General features: G+C 31.0%; 1 protein-coding gene across 5 annotated transcripts in view; it reads left to right on the top strand.

Moving 5' to 3' along the window:
• The window catches only part of LOC129231548 (forkhead box protein P1-like), a 370,765-nt gene that overhangs the window by 135,073 nt on the left and 217,224 nt on the right, over positions 1–18,468 (top strand). For all 5 annotated transcript variants that reach the window (XM_054865895.1, XM_054865897.1, XM_054865898.1 and 2 more), the window contains exon 2: positions 11,837–11,902. In XM_054865895.1, coding sequence (XP_054721870.1) covers positions 11,837–11,902 — 66 coding nt within the window. The remainder of the gene's footprint in view (positions 1–11,836; positions 11,903–18,468) is intronic.

Below are 18,468 nucleotides of genomic sequence, written 5' to 3' on the forward strand. Positions count from 1 at the left end.
AGACATTACCAGTTCTCAACTACTTTTCCTCGGGTATCAATTTCCCCAGTCAGGAGAAAAAACGTATTATTTCTTTAGAGAAAAAAGATAATTTTCTATATTATTTGACTATTTTCTGTCAAAATTAAATAGCTTGAAAATCTAAATGAAATCTGGAAAAAGAATAACAGTTTAAATTTTTGATGAGGTTGGTCGTCCTGCCACCAAAGGGTTATTTTTTCCAGGATAGTGGCAAAAACGGGGAAAACAAGTACAACAATTGTACAATTTGAATAATCCAATTGAAACTTAAATTAAAGCAGACCAAGACTAGGTTCTTCATTAATATAAATGTATAATTAAAACAATTTAAAATAAACTAGGGGAAATAGATAATGATTTAAAACTTGCATATTGCGATGCAATGTTAAAAAAAATATCCTGTTATACCGGATCCAACTGAATTTGAATGAGCTTCAACTATTTTTAGGAGTAATTGTCAATAATAAAATTTCATTTAGTATGAGTTATACATTTTTATCACATTTATATTTCACACTATATAATCATAGTTGACCTCTTATAATTTTTATTACTCTGTTGGCATTGCAAAATCTGCACTACTTCCCTGCTAAAAATTAAAATATGAGAATTTCTTATTTAATAGTTAGGACAGTTTAATATTTTATACCAAAGTCAGTGAGTTGATTTTTATTGTTTTTTACTCTCCACTTTCTTTCTGTATTCATAAAATAAAAAAGAAAAGCATTTGACTAAAACAATGGATTACTGTTCCACTGATGCAATTTAATATTTTAGGCACAAAAACATGAAAATTATTAGAATGCAGTTAAAATTACTATGATATTAAACACGTTATATCCAATCCCCATAAATGAAGGAAATCTAGTTTTGCCACTTTGGCAAATATGGGCAAAAAATAGTTTTGCCAGGACACTTTTAGAATTTTTTTTTCCTACCTTTGGCAGAAATGTGCCAAACCTAATTTTTAAAAAAATTTACTTATCTGAAATTTTATGTTTAAAAGAATTAGGCTCATAGAAAAATTTTACTGCATTATATTGCAACATGTTGTGGTGGAGGTTTAAAAGGATTACTTTTGTTATTAAACGCAGATTTTGTAAATTATAAATAAATATAATAAATAAAATTGATAGCTAAAAAATTTCATTCCTATATCTTTGTTAACAGAAATTAATTCAAATTACTCTAATTCTGTTTTTGCCATTTTTTCCACTGTCCTGGCATAAATGACTTCTTGCCTGAAAAATGTCTAACCCTTTGTGTTACCCACTATTGCCCTTTAAAGTGCAATAATTTTGAATATAATTGTCTAAGTGAATTGCATTTTTTTTCAGTATTTTTTCCCCAATACCTAAACCTTACATTTAAATATTCTTTTATAATGGCACGAGAGATATCCCTGGAATCTTATTTCCCAGTCTGTTTGTACACCCGTAAGCAACACAAGCGGGCATTTTAGTTAAACCAACTGAAAATATTTACTATTAAACACAGCATTCTAGGTAAAAATAGCACTGATAAAGCCCTTCAAAACCGAATGTTTTGGGTAGACTTTTCCCCGCGTCAGTTAAAACCGGTTACGGTTTTAGCTTCAGGTTTTGTTGCGTTGAGCGTCTCCCCTGTCTTCTATCCTCCTTGACTTATCCGGACTTTCTCACCAACTGGGCTAATTGGCTTCATCTTCTCGGGATGCTATACACTGCAGTGGTTCCCAGTCTTTTCCCCCTTTCGAATCCCTACCAAAATTCAAAAGAAATTGGCGAACCCCTGTATAGTAAGTAATAAAAACTGCACACACACACACACAATGGAATTTGAGCGAATTTCATTTATTTTTTGTTTGATGTTGCTCCATAGTTCATAGCAAGAACGGAAACATTACAAAATATAGATGTACAAATACTGCTACACACTACAATGAATTCAAAGCAAATTCAACAACAACAACAAAAACATTTATTATTCGTTGTTGAGCTTCAGTCAACTTTAAAAACATTCTTAAAATAGGTTTTTTTTTTTTTTTTTTTTGTATGAGAAAGAGGCTCAAAGTTTGGTTCAAATATCCGACTCCAAAAGGCTTATGTCTTTTTCTGGCACAGCAGTACATGTATCTGTAATACTATATTAGAAATCTATCGAAGAGTGATATTTAAAAATATCTTTCAGGGAACTGTCTCAGATTAACTAAATGATCTCTTTTCTTCCAGTAAAATTAGAAAGCTCTCAGTTTATGTTTCCTTGAAAAGGACTACGAGCCTAGCTGTTTGATAAGGCTATGTACTGCGTACGTTTGTCGTTTGAGTGCTGAAAATTTTCTTATCATTATGCTTAAAGTAAGGAATAAAATGCGTATGTTGAAAAACAATAGAAGCACCTATAATTAAATAACTATTACACAAAAGGTAATTTTTACCAAAAAGATTTTAAGCTCACTTACTACAAGATAAATGTTCTGCACAAATTTCAAGAATTCCTTTAGTAAATGCAAACTACGTAACTTTTTTTTTCAAAAAAAATATGCCAAATAGACTCTTAAGCTACCCTTAATTGACTATTTTTTATTGGTTCACAATTAACTATTAAACTGATTGATTTAAATGTTGAATGCTTTTATGAACACTACTTATCTGCAATTAAACATTTAAATGATTCATTTGTACGTTTAGTAACCTTTAATAATATCACTGAGATAAGGCATATCATTCATAACAGTTATCACTTCAGCAAAGGTTGTTTACATAGTTATTTTTGGACATCAACCAACCATTTGAATTTTCTTCAAAAAAAAAAAAAAAAAAAAGTTGAATTTTGACATCTTGAATTCAAATTATGTTTTTCGCAATTACGAGTGTGTGATTGCGAAAGACGTGTGTGTGATTGCGAAAGACGTGTATGTAGACATGTGTGTTTGTGTGTGGGGGGTATGTGTGTTTGTGTGTAGGGGGTATGTGTATCTGTGTGTAGGCGTATGTGTTTGTGTGTGTATGTGTTTGTGTGTGAATGTGTTTGTGTATGTGTGTGTAGGATATTGACGCAACCTGGAGATGGCTTTCGCTATAGGAGCAGCATCGTGAGGAGCCGGTCGACGGTGATGCTGCAGAGGGTGCTGGCGAGAAAATAAAATGATAGGACACCAAAACAGTCAAATGAAAGCAATAAGCAATCGTGATTGCTCAAAAAATAGTAATAATAATAAATAAATAAATATTAAAAAAATTAAAAATTAATAAAAAATAAATAAAACTTTCTCAGCAAGCATATTTTTATTTTTCATTCGATTTCGATTTAAAATAGCTTGTTCTATACTGAGAACATAAAATTTTTAGCAATGATATCATCTGAAAAAATCTTACATAATCATGTTTTAAGCCATGAATATAAGTTAATTAGCCCATAGAGTAAAAACATGGAGTTCGTTTACTTTTAAAATTCCCAATGTTCCCCAAAGTTCCGGGTATATTCCCCAAAATTCCGGGGTTTATTCCTGCAGCTCAAAAACTGAATATTTTGTGTCTATAGCTCCACGTAATGTTTTCATCAAGTTTAATCGAATTTTCCGATCAAAAGCTACTGAGAAAACTAAAGCTTTCATATTTTTTCATCTGAAGACATTGTATTCATAAGTGGAGCTTTTTCGGCAAGGGTTCAATTCTATCATTCTCGAAGAATGCGGTAAATCCCGCGCCTTGTAATGACGGAATTCATTATTTAAATGTAAAATATGTCAGCAATTATGCTAACATTTTCATGCCAATAATATTGAATGTGTAAGATACAAATGAATAGGGGAGGGTGGCCCAAAGTGGGTAGGTCGCCCAAAACGGGTAGGCCTTCGTCTGCCCCCCCATGGTATGCCCCCCACATGGTGTGTTAGCGGCGATGAATACGTATGTCGTGTTTACCCGAACACACCCGAGTTATTATAAGTCCCAGTGAAGCAGCAGTGAAGCGGCATGGCACAACCAGGCTTAAAATAAAAAAAATGAAGTTTTGTAACTTGTGACTAGTCGAAGACCAGCAATTATTATCAATAATATTAACTTATTCTGACACTATCACCTATAAACTACGATGGTCATTCCGTTTTCTTTTTAATTATTAATTTAAGGTTATAATTATTCAAATAAAAAACGTGCCTTTGGGCAAAGCGGGTCGAGCGAGATGGATATAGGATTTAATCATACATTTATTTAAAATTTCTTGACTCGTGTGCTGACTTAGATTTTCTCCTTCAATAGGATAAGTATAACCTTAAAAAGTTTTTTGTGGATGGCACAGTTAATTAGTCTATTAATTAACTCAGTTATTTCTTTATGTTTTGTAAACAAATGTACTGACTTGAAATTGGATAAGTACAACTGTTTTATATTTTGTCATATAATGGCAAGTAGCTAGTCAACTATTTTAATCATTTACAACTTCATATTTGATTGACCAATGTACCAAACCACAATTAGTTAAGCTTCTCACTTTGGGCTCAATGGTAGGGCAAAGCGGATTTTTCACATATTGTAAAGCTTGACCATAAATAAATATTGGGTTTGAAATAATACAAAAATCCCTTTTTTTTAAAGTTCAAAAAGCCTGCTAGGAAACAAAACCGAAATTGTTGCGATTAAAATCCAAAAACTACAATTTTCGAGCGTTCTTCGAAAACCTACCCGCTTTGGGCCACCCTTCCCTATATGACGAACATAACTCGCTTGAAACCGTTTGAACTTAAGACTTCATCTAAAACAAGCATGTTAAAAATCCAATATTACAATATTATTTTCACGAACCCCCTTTATACATCTGGCGAACCCTCAGGGGTTCGCGAACCACCGGTCGGTAACCAACACACTAAAGCAATGAACACACAAGAAAGCCTTAACTTTTTAAAAAAAAATCACCTCGACTTTCGACTCTTCTGTTTCTTGTGAAGATATTGAAGTACAATATTATCTTCGCGAACCCACTTTACACCTCTCGCGAACCCTCAGGGAGTCGCGAACCACCGGTCGGGAACCAACACACTAAAGCAATGAGCAAGAAAGCCGGACCTTTTTTTTATATAAATTCGCCTCAACTTTCGCCTTTTCTCTTTCTTGTGAAGACATTAAAATTAGCAGCATGCAATTGATGCCTAAACAAAGTAGTTAAATCGAAAGTATTTTTTCTATTGATCGGTAAATAATGAACAGTCAATCTCCCCCCCCCCCCCACAGCAGAAAAAATTATTTCCCTGTCAATGTATCTAGTTCAGGATTAATACAGTTATAAATCATTTTTTATGCTTTGGTTGACTTTCTAAAAATTGTCTACAAACAAGTTAAAAGTAGTTACTGACATATTGTCCTACAGAATACATATAAACTTTATTTTTGAGAAATGTATTAAAAGAGTAACGTTGACAAAACAGGGAAATACATGTGTAACATTTACAGGGGTATCCCTCGTATAACACGGTTAACTCGTTCCGTGTAGTATCAAAACCGTGTTATACGAGACTTTTTTATAAATGGTTTTTTTACTCATTTTTTAGCCTAATGAATCACGTACATATCATAAATCATGTCCATGTGTACCGTGTTATATCGAAACCATGTTCTGTGTTATATCGAAGCCTTGTTATACGAGACCTTGAAATAATGTAAAACAAGGAATGTGTACCGTGTTATATCGAAACCAATTCATAAGGTGCAAATTTTATAATAGATGAATTTTCGAAACTAAAACTGGCAACCAGAACATACAAAGACCCACTGATTTAAAAATAAGAGTTGTTATAAACGATAAAACTTAATCATTTCACATTCCTTAAATTAAAACTGTTATGCATAACAAGAAAAAACTTAATCCACTTTTCTTTCTGAAAAAAAGAGTAAAATAATTTCTATAAGAAAAAATATCTGCGCTTTTCTCTAGCAATAAAGTTCGTCTGAGCAAAAAACAACAAAACAAAATTTAAAATAAAATAAATAGAATCATTCTATTTATTTTATTTCATATTTTGTTTCGACTACATTTTTCATTTATCGTTTGCCAATTTAAGCTTATGTTTAATCCTAATGTTATTTTCTTACAATGCATTGGAAACAAAATAATATTCACCTTTTTGCTTTTAGAACACTGATGAGAAAAATCAAGTACGTATTTAAAAGTTGAAAGTTAGTGTTATACGGGGAAACTAAACCTTGGAGCCCAAGACCGACAATTTTTCGTAAAAGTTTCATAAAAACAAAGTAAAAACTTATTACAGTTGTTATCATACATTTTTTAACAGCGTATTGAACAAAAATTGAATTCTTTCTTTTAAAATTCGTGTTGCATCAAAACCGTGTAGTTATGAATCAAAGTTTGGTACCGTGTAATATCGAAACAGTGTTATAATAATCGCAATTTTGGTACCGTGTAATATCGAAACAGTGTTATAATAATCGCAATTTTGGTACCGTGTAATATCGAAACAGTGTTATAATAATCGCAATTTTGGTACCGTGCAATATCGAAACAGTGTTATAATAATCGCAATTTTGGTACCGTGTAATATCGAAACAGTGTTATAATAATCGCAATTTTGGTACCGTGTAATATCGAAACCGTGTTATACGAGGGACGCCTGTACAAAGCAAACGATATTTACATTTTTAACTTAAAATTAATTTTATGAGCAATCCTTAAAGCTAAAAAGATTTTTTTTTCATTATTTAATTTAAAAACATCAGCAAATGCTAAACCAATTTAATTTTCCAAAATCAAAAGTTTTAACTCTCGCTGATGAAAATGCTCCTAAATATTTCCTAACAAACGTTTAATCATTACTGTATTCTGAAACTCATTTAAGCCTTTTAGTAATTAAGGAAAGAAAAACCGCATTGTTTTAGTGTTATAAATCGCAAGAACTTCTTCCAGTTTAAGAAGAGAAATTTCACCACGATAAATACTTGGTACTCGAGTTGTAAAAATGGAAGAAACAATAATGGTCTAATCCATCAATAATTTCATCAACAGACAAAAGACTCATAAAAATGCGCTGCAAAGGTCCTCGTAAGCATCTGCATTGATAATCGATTGCCCTAATTGCTGTTGCCACATAAATAAGAAAACTTTTTAATATATTTAGGTTAAAGAAACTTCCAAATGCTTTAAGACCCTGTTGGAGGGTGTGCGATTGTTTGCTTGGGGAGGGGAGGGGGAGCTCAAAATGTAAGCTTGATGAAACAGTTTTAATCGAAGAACCCGCTATCTATTAAAATAGCACGGTTATCTTTAATGGTTCCATGACTTTAACAATCGATCGTTTATCAATCGATAAAAGAGCAGCTGCTAATTTGCTGTGTGAAGAGATTGAGAGAAACTTAAACCATTAACAATTATTCGTTAATACCTTTCATTTCCAGAACCTATACAAATCTGACGCATCAAATTAATTAAGTACTTTTGTGATATCGAGTTTAAAGGTATTTAAGCAATCCATCGTATAATCTAATATAGAAAACGAAAAAGCTTATTTATAACTAATAATAACAATAAATAAATTAATCAAACTAATAAGTTTTTGTTTATCAATATTAAAAGTATCTGTTATACATTATAAACGTTATGAATGCAAATGCTGTTTTAAGGTGTGTCAAATAGATTACTTTTTTTGGTGATAAGTTAAGGTGTCAGCACATGATAGAGTAATTTTTCAGAAAAAATGTCCAGAAAAATATTTTTTTGATTTTTTTTTTTTAAATTAATGATTAACAATCATAAAAAAATATTTTTCCATAAAATTTTGTAAAATTGTAATCATTTATAGAATTGGTTTGAAAATTTTCAAATCTTCAAAAATAAAATAATATTTCTAACTTAATTGAATAAAAGTACCACCAATACACCAAACATTTTGATGACATGTTGGAAACAAAAATGTTTGGGGCTCATTGAAGCCTTCTCTGAAAGATTTTTCGAACATTTACTACATTAATATTTAAAAAACTGACTATAACAAATAAAATATTGCCATTATGATTACCATTTGGTATAGTTCCTAACAACCAGTGTCATGACAAAATCAGAAAATTTTTCATAAAAAATCGGATGAATATTTTTTTCGAGTTATCCTTTTTGAACTTTTTAAACTTTCAGTTTTTTGACATGTACTATCCAAAGGCTAATATGTCTGCTTCTACTGAACGTAAAGAAAAAAATTGAGATCATTGTAAAGCTAAAAAGAAATGGTTAATCTAATAAATTCATTTTTTAAATGAAAAATTTTGTCAAAAATAGCCATTGAAATGTGTTCGGATACCTTAAAAGACAATAACACATCTATATTCTCTAGAGAAGTGAAAAAGTTGCCCTTATCATCAATTTTTTTTATCATATTAATAAAATTATGTTTTAAAACATATTGATATGGTGCTTTGAAAGAGATTATTTTATTAAGCTTTAAAATTATGTTGATAAGAGGAAACCACTGTTCTCTAACTGCGTGCTTGTGCGTTCTGGCTGCTATTCTTGCACGAGCCATACAGTCAAAATACCCAACAGAGGTCTTAAAGTTCATGGGGCTCTGAGCCCTACTACTGAATATCATACTGTAAGGCCAGTTTAAATGTTCTAGTTTTACTCATGTGTTCCTTCTTTAATACGGAATACATAATACATTAGTATAAGCAGGAAAATTAAAATAGTTACTTAATGCCCTCCTTTAATTTGCGATTCCACGAGTAACTAACTGTCATTTTCAAAGCAAAACAGTAAGTATTTTGTGAAATTTAAAGCAAAATATACATTGTACAAAAACTTCTTTTCCCCAGGATTAATGTATTTTTTAAAATTGAATTTAATGGTATATTTGAATTTCCGAAATACCGTTTGTATGATTTTTAAAAAATTGTTGAAAACATGGTTACTGACTGACATTTTAAAATTTGACGTGTCAGTCAGTTGCCATGCTTTTGACAGTTTTTTTATTTTTAGATCATCCAAAATGTGTTTCGGGAATTCAACTATACCATTAAATTCTGCTTAAAAAATACAATAATCCGGGTGAAGAGATCTTTTGTATAACGTATATTTTGTATGCACTATTACAAAGTGAATTCTGTTTTGCTTTAAAAATGTCAGTCAGTTACCCGTGGAATTGCATAACTATTACTCTGGCATTTTTAGCTCTTTACATTTCAACTCGTTCATCATACTTTTTGAGATACTTAAACAACCCTTTTATTCCGCATAAATATAAAACTAGCGATAACCACTTTCACGCAATTCTAATTCAAATATTATAATAATTTTATCAATATTCTGAAGTTAAGAAATATTCTGGGATGAGGTATTGTACTTAGCAGCTGTTGTTATTTTAATGCTTAATTATATTGAAAAACACCGAAGGCGATGATCTACTATTGGCAGTTAAAATATTTAAATGAGTTGCATGTTTAAAATAATTATAAATTGCATTTTGAACGATTTCACACCAGAACAAACCTTTCAACAAAACACTAAATAAACGTTTAACGGGTTTGAATTTATTTCCTGTCTGACGTATAATGAAATAACCCCAAAACCAATTTAGTACGAAGTACTCTTAGTAGTGTTAGTTATCCATAGATTACGCAAGAAATTTCGTAAGAAGTAAAAGTTTGTAATCCGAATGCGGACACAAAATAGTTAGAAATTTGTACTAATCAAATATAATTAGTTTAATTTAGTCAATTAGTAGTCGTAACAAAGTTTAGATTAAGAGTTTTATTGGAGATGGAAGATTATATATTTATCAAACTATACTTCGTTATAAACTAATCTATATAACTATTGCGTTGTTTCAAAATATCTTTTTACCCCACTTTCCACGAGATGAATATAGTTTTTTTTTTAAAGTTATGTTTAATTTAGAGAAAATCATAATTGGATTTCTACACTAAGTGTAGAAATTCCCATACAGTGAAATCCCGTTCCAACGAATACCAATACTGCAAAACATCCGTTTCAACGAAATAAATGTTCACTCCTGATTTAATATCCATTGCATAACTTCAATCCCATTACAACAAAATTCCTGTTACAACAAACAAAATGTGCGGTCCCTTGAAGTTCATTGTAACAGGGTTTCACTGAATTAGGTAAGCAAATCCGTAATTGTACTTCTCTAAATTCTCATTCTTCATTAACATGTTTGTTTAAAAAAAACTGCATTTTTACCTATGATTTTCAGGACTAATATTGATAAGAAGTTTTAACCCTGTAAATCAGCATGAATCATGTGTGTTCACCCTATAAGTATAATACATATGTTATAAGTAATAGGGTAGACTGGTGCACGTTTACGCATGGGGCACGTTTATGCAGTGCCCTTTTTTCAAAACGAATTATAACTGGAGAGCCAACAGCCATAACAGATTGATGCTGCTCCCCTAGCAAATAGTCTCACAAGTTTTTGAGCATCAATTGAGCTTCGGTCTAGCATGCAGAAAGAATAATCTGTTTTTCACCAAGTCGAGTAAATTTTGAGTTGAACGTTTTGTAACTTGTTCTGAATAAATAATACTTAGTTAAAAAAGAACAAATGTATAAAAATTAGCAGAATTTTATCTTTTTTTGAGAATTGTATTTGTATGAACTGAAATGTAATTACATTTTTTTGCGCGTTAAAAATAAATCCAAATTCGGAGACGGGGCAAGTTTACGCGTTTGCGTCTGAATACCTTTACGCACGTTCTTTCTGTGTCTTACTGCTAAACGTGCCCTGATGCTTCTTTCGCTCCAAACTGTCTCAAAACTTTAGTATTTTCAGGCTATTTTTTTATTTTTTTTTGAAAATCACCATTTAATTTTTGATTAAGTTACAAATTCGTATCTTACAGCTTACAATCATGCAGTGTCCTGCACGTCCTGTCTTTCTGCCCGTTCAGTTTTTACTTTATATTCACTATTCATTAATTAATAAATTTTCTTTATTTTAACGATGGTAAGACATTATTTTCCAAACACTGATAGAACCACGTTAGGTGTGAAAATAAATATGTGTAAACAAGCCCCGTGTAAGGGACAAGTTTACGCAATCGACTTGGACTCAAAAAAAAAAAAAATATTTTTTTAACGGTTTAAAACACAAACTGAGCAACAACTGAATATTACAATTTTGACTCCATTAACTGCTTCATTAAAAGGCAATGTCTAAAATTTTCTAAGTTAAAACATTAAATTTGGAAAATTCATTGAAAAAAATCCGCGTAAACGTGCCCCGGTCTACCCTAACTCAAAAAAAAAAAAAAAAAAAAAAAAAAAAAAAAAAAAAAAAAAAAAAAAAAAAAAACGCAATAAATATTACGTCTGATATGGTCCTTTAATGGAAAAACATAGATATGAAAATTATCTCAATGCTTACACGAATTTCTAATTATTTTGAAAATCTTGTTTTTAACTTGCGACATTACGGGTTCCTATTCAGGATGGGAGGTCATTGTGATCATCCAAAAATTTCTTTATTCGGCAAACTTTGTTTGATATTCTGCAAAATTATCATCCTTCAGCAAAATTTAGAGTTATATTCAACCAAATTATCATCTTTCTGCGAAATATGGAGTTCCATTCGGCAACATTATCATCATTCGGAGAAATTCCAGCATTCGGCGAAATTCGGCATTTTGAGAATTCAAGCCCTACCAAAAATTTGAGTTCGGGTCGTCTCTGTTCCTATTGTATTTGTGTCGCGCTGAAAGTTTCCAATGTTTGCAGTTTATGTTTTCCATCATTATAAACTGATTTACTAATAATTATATTTTGAACGATTGTGTAAAAAATATTAATAATATAAGAAACTTTTTTTCATTTTCAGAACAAAAAGAACTCATATGAAGAAGGACAGAAGAGAGTATCGAATATTTCTAGATTTGTAACTGAGGTAAGTAATTTTTATTTGATATAATATCTGGAGGGAAGCATATAAAAAATAATGAAAATGTTGTTAAATGCTAAACTCTTCTTGTGAGATACTTCTAAAGTATTTATGAAAAGTACACGAATGAGAAGTGCAGTATGCCAGATGTGTGAGCTCATGTCATAACTTATTATCAAAATATGGATCATAATTTCCCACGATTTTAGAATCTTACAACACAACCTTTAAATGAGGCTCAACATAATTTGAAAACTTTAATAACTTATAAATCAAAACGTCTTGTTTTAATATTTTTGTTGCTATCCCCATAAGATATACACCCAAACCTGTTTTTATGCGGTGGATAGGAACCGCATTTAAAAAAAAAAAAATCGAAACTTCACGAATAGCTATAAAAAGTTGTTTTCGCAACACAGTTAAAAAAAAAATTCGTGGACCGCATAAAAAAAGTTTCATGTAGAAAATAACCGAAAAGCTTACGAAATAACTAGGAATTGCTTCTTTAAACGAAATCAAAATAAACCAAGTGATGATAATTTTGCCGAATAGTCAGACAAAATTTCCCGAGTAAGAAAATTTTGGGAGGTCCAAGTGACCTCCCATCGAGCTGCCCCTGTCGTCACTTGAAGATACTACCTCGCTGACTCGTTTTATAAATAATTTCGTCAATGGAGTACCAATCTGATTGAAATTTTCCTACACCGCACAAAAAAAAAAAAAAAAAAAAAAAAAAAAAAAAAAAAAAAAAAAAAACGCACAAAAACAGGTTTGAGTGTATGATATCGCATATTACCCTGCAGCAAGGAAAGTGACAACTCAAAACTTTTAAAAAATGTACTAATTATTGATTTAAAATCTAAATTTAATGCTCTTCACTGCCACAAAACTTGCTCAAAGTTAGCTTACATAACTGGTGCGTGGTGGCGTCAGAACGATATAACCAATAGTTACACATCATTAAAATTTCATAATTCAGAAGAAAAAATATGAACTTTAAGTATGCATTGTTAATTTAGACAACAAGAACTAACCAGTAAACATTACACCATAATGGTTTTCAGCGCAATGTAATATCTGAGACGAAATCACTTCAATCTACTATTGCGTAAAACGTTAATTTTCTCTAATGGTGTGTTTTTTTTTTTTTTTGAGTTGTGTCACTTTCCTGCTGGAGAGCGATATATTTAATGTTTCACCCTGAGGTAGGACCATCGAGAAGAGATAAAATGGAGGGAGTGAAGACTTTCATTCGGTGAAACGAAGACACCAAGTCACGTGATAGATATCAAAACGAAGCATTAGAAGAAATCAGGTTTCTTTCGCTAGTTTCACGCAAAACGTGTCAACCATTCGTCGTTAAGCCACGTGACTTGAGTCCGAAAAGCAAATTTCGTAAATCAGTGTAATATTAAACAGTTTCGTAACATTTAAAAATCGAATAAGCTCGAAATTACATGTGAAAGTAAAACTTTTTAGAAGGTAATAAAATAAAATTCAAGATCTTTCTCATGGTGACATAAATTTATGAAAGGCGTTTGGTGCTAAAATTGAGCAGCCGACCCATCGAAAAAGTAACTTTTTTTAATTAATATTATTATAACTATTTGATATAAAGTACTAAGTTCGTATCTCATATATCTATGATAAAAGAAGAATTTTCACAAAAGTATATCAAAAACAGTCAAAATATCCTTACATCATGGAAATTTAATTGCATGTCACTAAGAAATTTTTAATTCTACATTCACATTTGAATTAAATGTTTACAAAACCCCTAAATTTCTACAAAATATTCGAAGAGCCCTACCGAATCACTTGTGTAATGGATTTTCACCGAGTAATTAATAGTAGGAGTCTAATTTTATCAGTATTTTAAAAGACGTCAGGTAGCCTAATACGTTACAAATCAAAAGAAATCCATGATAACAGCAAAGGTAAAAAGTCTAAAATTTGAAAACAATTTAAATAAAACTTTTTCAGATGTTTCCAAGTCAAAAGGAAATTACAACCATTTTAAGGAACACTTCGAGGTATAAATTTAATAATAAGTATGTTTAGAGCTCTCGCATAAATAGACCTTATTTAATATTCATAATTGCTTAAACTTGTGCGAAAAGAAATCTTACCTGTATTTTCAGTCTTCAAAGGCCTATATCTCCTCTACAACTTAGAATAACGAGGGGGGGGGGGGGTTGTTTCCTTTTTAAAGGCCAGCGTATCAGCTTCTTACCCTAGAATTCTCAAATTTTTGTCACCTGTCTCACAGAACTTTTTCGGGGGAGTGAAAAAGCCCATTTTTCAATTTTTCCTAAGTATAAGAAATTTTTTAATAATGAAGGACTACCAATGTCAGCCTATTTCGCTCTGTGCTTCTAGTATTTATAACTAAGTGTAACAGGAAAAAAAAAATAGCCTCTCATTAAGTTCTTCAGCAACTTTTTTTTATGCTCGAAATGACGAAACCGGCACTTTTTGACATACGATTTGACCCCGAAGTTTTTCTAGTTCGGCTTAACTTACTAACTTTTTACACAAATTTATTTTCATCAACAAATAAAAGTTCTTTCTTTCAGCTTTACAATAAGCCGTATTTGATCTTCCTACTAAGCTAAATAAATTTACTAGAGCTTTTAGGGGAAAAAATCAAAAATGTCAAATGTTACGCATGAGCGGAGCAAAAAGAATCTCAGGAATAAAATTTTTTCACAAAAGTAAAACAATTTAAGAATACAGAATATTGGTACATATTACCTACCTTATTTCATCAAAATTGGTGCGGCACAAAAATTTCTGAAAATGTGTTTATTTTTTATAGAATGATCCATTTATAAAACATGATAAACTACTTTTGAAAAAACTGAAGGGTGAAGTTGAAAAACGTATTTCTTTACAAGACGCTTTTCTTCACTCGCGTTAGTGACAGAATATTGGTGCATATTACCTTCCAAATTTCATCAAAATCAAAATTGGTGCAGCAGGAAAATTTTTGAAGATATGTGGTTTTCTTATGGAGTGATCCTTTTATAAAAACATGGTAAAATAATTTTTTAAAAAAATGGCGGGTGAAGTTGAAAAACGTATTTTATTACAGAACGTTTTTCTTCACTCGCGTTAATTGAAAAATCTGTTCGCTTGATAGATCTCGCTGCTTCTCCTCTTTTCATCAGCTGTAAATGCGGAGTGAGGAGAAAATAAATCAGATGAAACGGAACTCCTGTCATCAGCATAAGATGATGCTGAAGAACGGAGGGAAGAGGATGAATTGAGAGAAAAGGAACTTTTTCTTCTCTCGAGAAACACGAATACGTTAAGTACGAAAGCCGTTATAGAGAACATTAAGAGCTCAAGTTAAATGCTCGTTGTAACAGATTGTAATTCATATCTAAAGTTTCGAAATTAAAAGTAGTTTGATTTTTTTTTTTTTTTTTGAACTAAGAATACTTTCTGAACATAATACGTATAGTAAGAAAGTCGTTATAGAGAACAATAGGCCACCGTCATAAAAATGATAAAACTTTTTGTTATTGGTGAATTTTAGAATCTCAGAATTAGTACTAAAAGAAAATCTTTGGAGTTCATATTATGAACTTAGTGCTTAAGTCTCAATTAAATTCACACTAAATTTTTAAGTATCGAAGCTCATATTAAGGTACAAGGATATTTTTTTTTCAATTTTATACCTTTTGTCAATGGATAGTAAGCAAAATTAATTTTTTATGCTTCAATAATATTGTTATCATTTAGACCTATACAAAGTGTTTAATTATTCAATCTAATTATCAGCAACGAAAATGTTTAAGAAAGTCTCATCAGACGCATGTCTCCTAGAAAGTGTAGGGAAATACAAACTCCCTCCACGCATCCCAGAGAGTTATCGCAAGTATAACAGGTGTTTTTAGGTCAATAGTTGGATATATCAAAATTTAAATTCTCCAAAACATGCCACTGGAAGTCAAACACTTAGGAAGTGCCACAGAAAACACATCATCAATGCGCGTACCGGCCACAGATAGTGATATTTTCCTCAAAAATCGAGGAAAATTCTTAAGAGGATTTTAAATTGGTTTTAAAACTGAATTAAAAACATTACTTATATTAGTTTAAAAAAGCGAAATCTAAAATACTCATGTATCGCAGTATAACATATATTTTCTCCTTGTAATATACTATATGCATTTTTATGCAGTTATTAACTTTACTTCCTTTTGCAAAAAAGGAAGCATTGTATTTGCGAAAAAAATTTCATTCAAAAATCGACCTTAATTTCCATTTTGCTCACCCTCGAATAAATGTTAAATTTTTTTTTTTCGACTCGACCACACGTAGATAAGTGCCTAAGAACGTATAGACACGCGAAATATCCATTTTGACGATTCCCGAGTAAGTTACAACGAGTTTTCTCGTGACGTCCGTACGTGCAGATGTGCGTATGTGCGTATATATGTCGCATAACTCAAGAACGGTATGTCCTAGAAAGTTGAAATTTGGTACGTAGACTCCTAGTGGGGTCTAGTTGTGCACCTCCTCTTTTGGTTGCATTCGTGTGTTTTAAGGGGGTCTTTTGTCCCTTTTTGGGGGGAAATCATTGTTAATTCCGATGTAAACTCAAGTGGTGTTACAATTTGGCGGACACTTGGCGATATATCGCCAGTCTTTTGGTCGCCAAGTTTTATCGCTTTTTTTAAAATCTGGTTTCAATTTGGCGACTGTTGGTGATATTTAGAGAGTAAACTATTGAATCACATTAAAAATACCAATAATGGGAAAATGACATTAAATTAGAGTAAAAGGAAGTCATGTGAGGCACACATCAGCTCGTTTTACATGGAAGAAAAATACCTCTGTTGCTGCTAAGACACTAAATATTAATGTACCCAATTATAGCCAAAGGATCTGACAGTTAATTCCTGAGTTATTTTTTTAGGAAATAATAATTAAATTTTCTAATTCTCTAAGATAAAAATCATAATATCAAATTATACGCTTGCTTATATTAAATTGAAAAATTACCTTTATAAAGTTTGAAAAAAAGGAAAACTGTTTTTCTTCTTCTAAAATAATGTAAACCTAAAATAATTTTTTCCCTGAAATTTCCCTCTAACTTCTCTGTTATACAATAAAACTTACTTGAAAACAAAACAATATGTCACTTGAGTGCAGATATTAAGTGCAAAGCTATTTTCAATATCTGTAAGCTTAAAGTGCTTAAGAATGACACTACACATTAAATGTATCGTTTTTTAAGCTAAAAAAAGTTATTATTATTTTTGAACAGCACGTAGGTGTTACGTTTTGTTGAAGTTATCTTGCTTATTTTATTAACTCTTTATATTTTGTGTTTTCTTCTAACTTTTCGGTTTGCAGAAACAACAGATTCATTTTTTTCTGAAAAAAGTATAATCTTTAAAATATTTACTTTTGCAAAATTAATCTTAAGAAAAATTTACAGCATTAAAAAATTTCGATTAAAGTGTTTTTCTTTTCCTTTGAGAAACATATTTCCTCTGAAAAAACTCAAAATATTTATTGTGTTTTTTACGTGGATTATTCTCAGCTAAGTGAAAATATAAACTTTTTATGAAACATGTCTTTTACCTTTAAAAAAATAAATTATCTTACCTTAAGAGCTGATATAAAACGATAACAAACTACGAAGTGATTCCAAGAAGAATTAAAAATGTTTCTTTGAAAAGGGAAATACATGTATTAAGCATACATGTAGCATACATGTAATACATGTATGCTATCAACTGGAGTTTAGGGTTAATCCACTGAAGTTAGGGTTAAAATTTCAACAGTCAAAATATCACCAAACAGGCAATTGTTTTATTCAAATGTTTTAAAAGCAATTTTCACCCGTCATACCTTGACGGGCGATTTTTTAGTTATAAATAATATTGCATTTTGAGTACTTTGAAGCTACACGGAGACTTTAACTAAAAATATGTACTTTAACTATAGACATTAGTTTTTTTTTCCTAAGTAATAGATTTCCACTGCTACTTTTTTACTGAGTTCTTTAACTAAATAACTGAACATCCACTGATAAAACTTTAACTATTACAAATGTGTGTCATAAAGGTTGTAATGTTAAGTTTTATAATTATAATTTTCCTCGAACTTTGAACTCGAATGTCTCCTTAATTTTTGGTAACAAATATTTCAAATTTTTTGTGCTAGTGTTATTTTTCAATGGAGATTTCCCTGAATATATAATAGTAAGGACCTAGGGACCGTCTAAAAAGTTAATTTTCGTATTTCTCACCATTTTTTTTTTTTCCGCTTCAAACTTTTGATATCTTAACTTTGTATCTAGGACTAAAGGTTGCGACCCATAAAATCTCAAAAAAGCTGTGGGCTTTTATGCCAGTAACATTCCAGAAACATCTCATTTTATCCTAGCCCTGGAGAAATCCCCCTGATGAGGCCCCAAGGTCTTTGGGATAATTCTTTCAACTTTTAAAATCTTTAATTTAATTAAAACAAACAGTTCATAAAATAACATAAACAAAACACATCACACACACAAACGTCAAATTTCGGTGTCTAGGGCACGTCTTAGCAATTCA

The sequence above is a fragment of the Uloborus diversus genome, chromosome 10 (assembly GCF_026930045.1).
Source record: "Uloborus diversus isolate 005 chromosome 10, Udiv.v.3.1, whole genome shotgun sequence".
NCBI lineage: Eukaryota > Metazoa > Arthropoda > Arachnida > Araneae > Uloboridae > Uloborus > Uloborus diversus.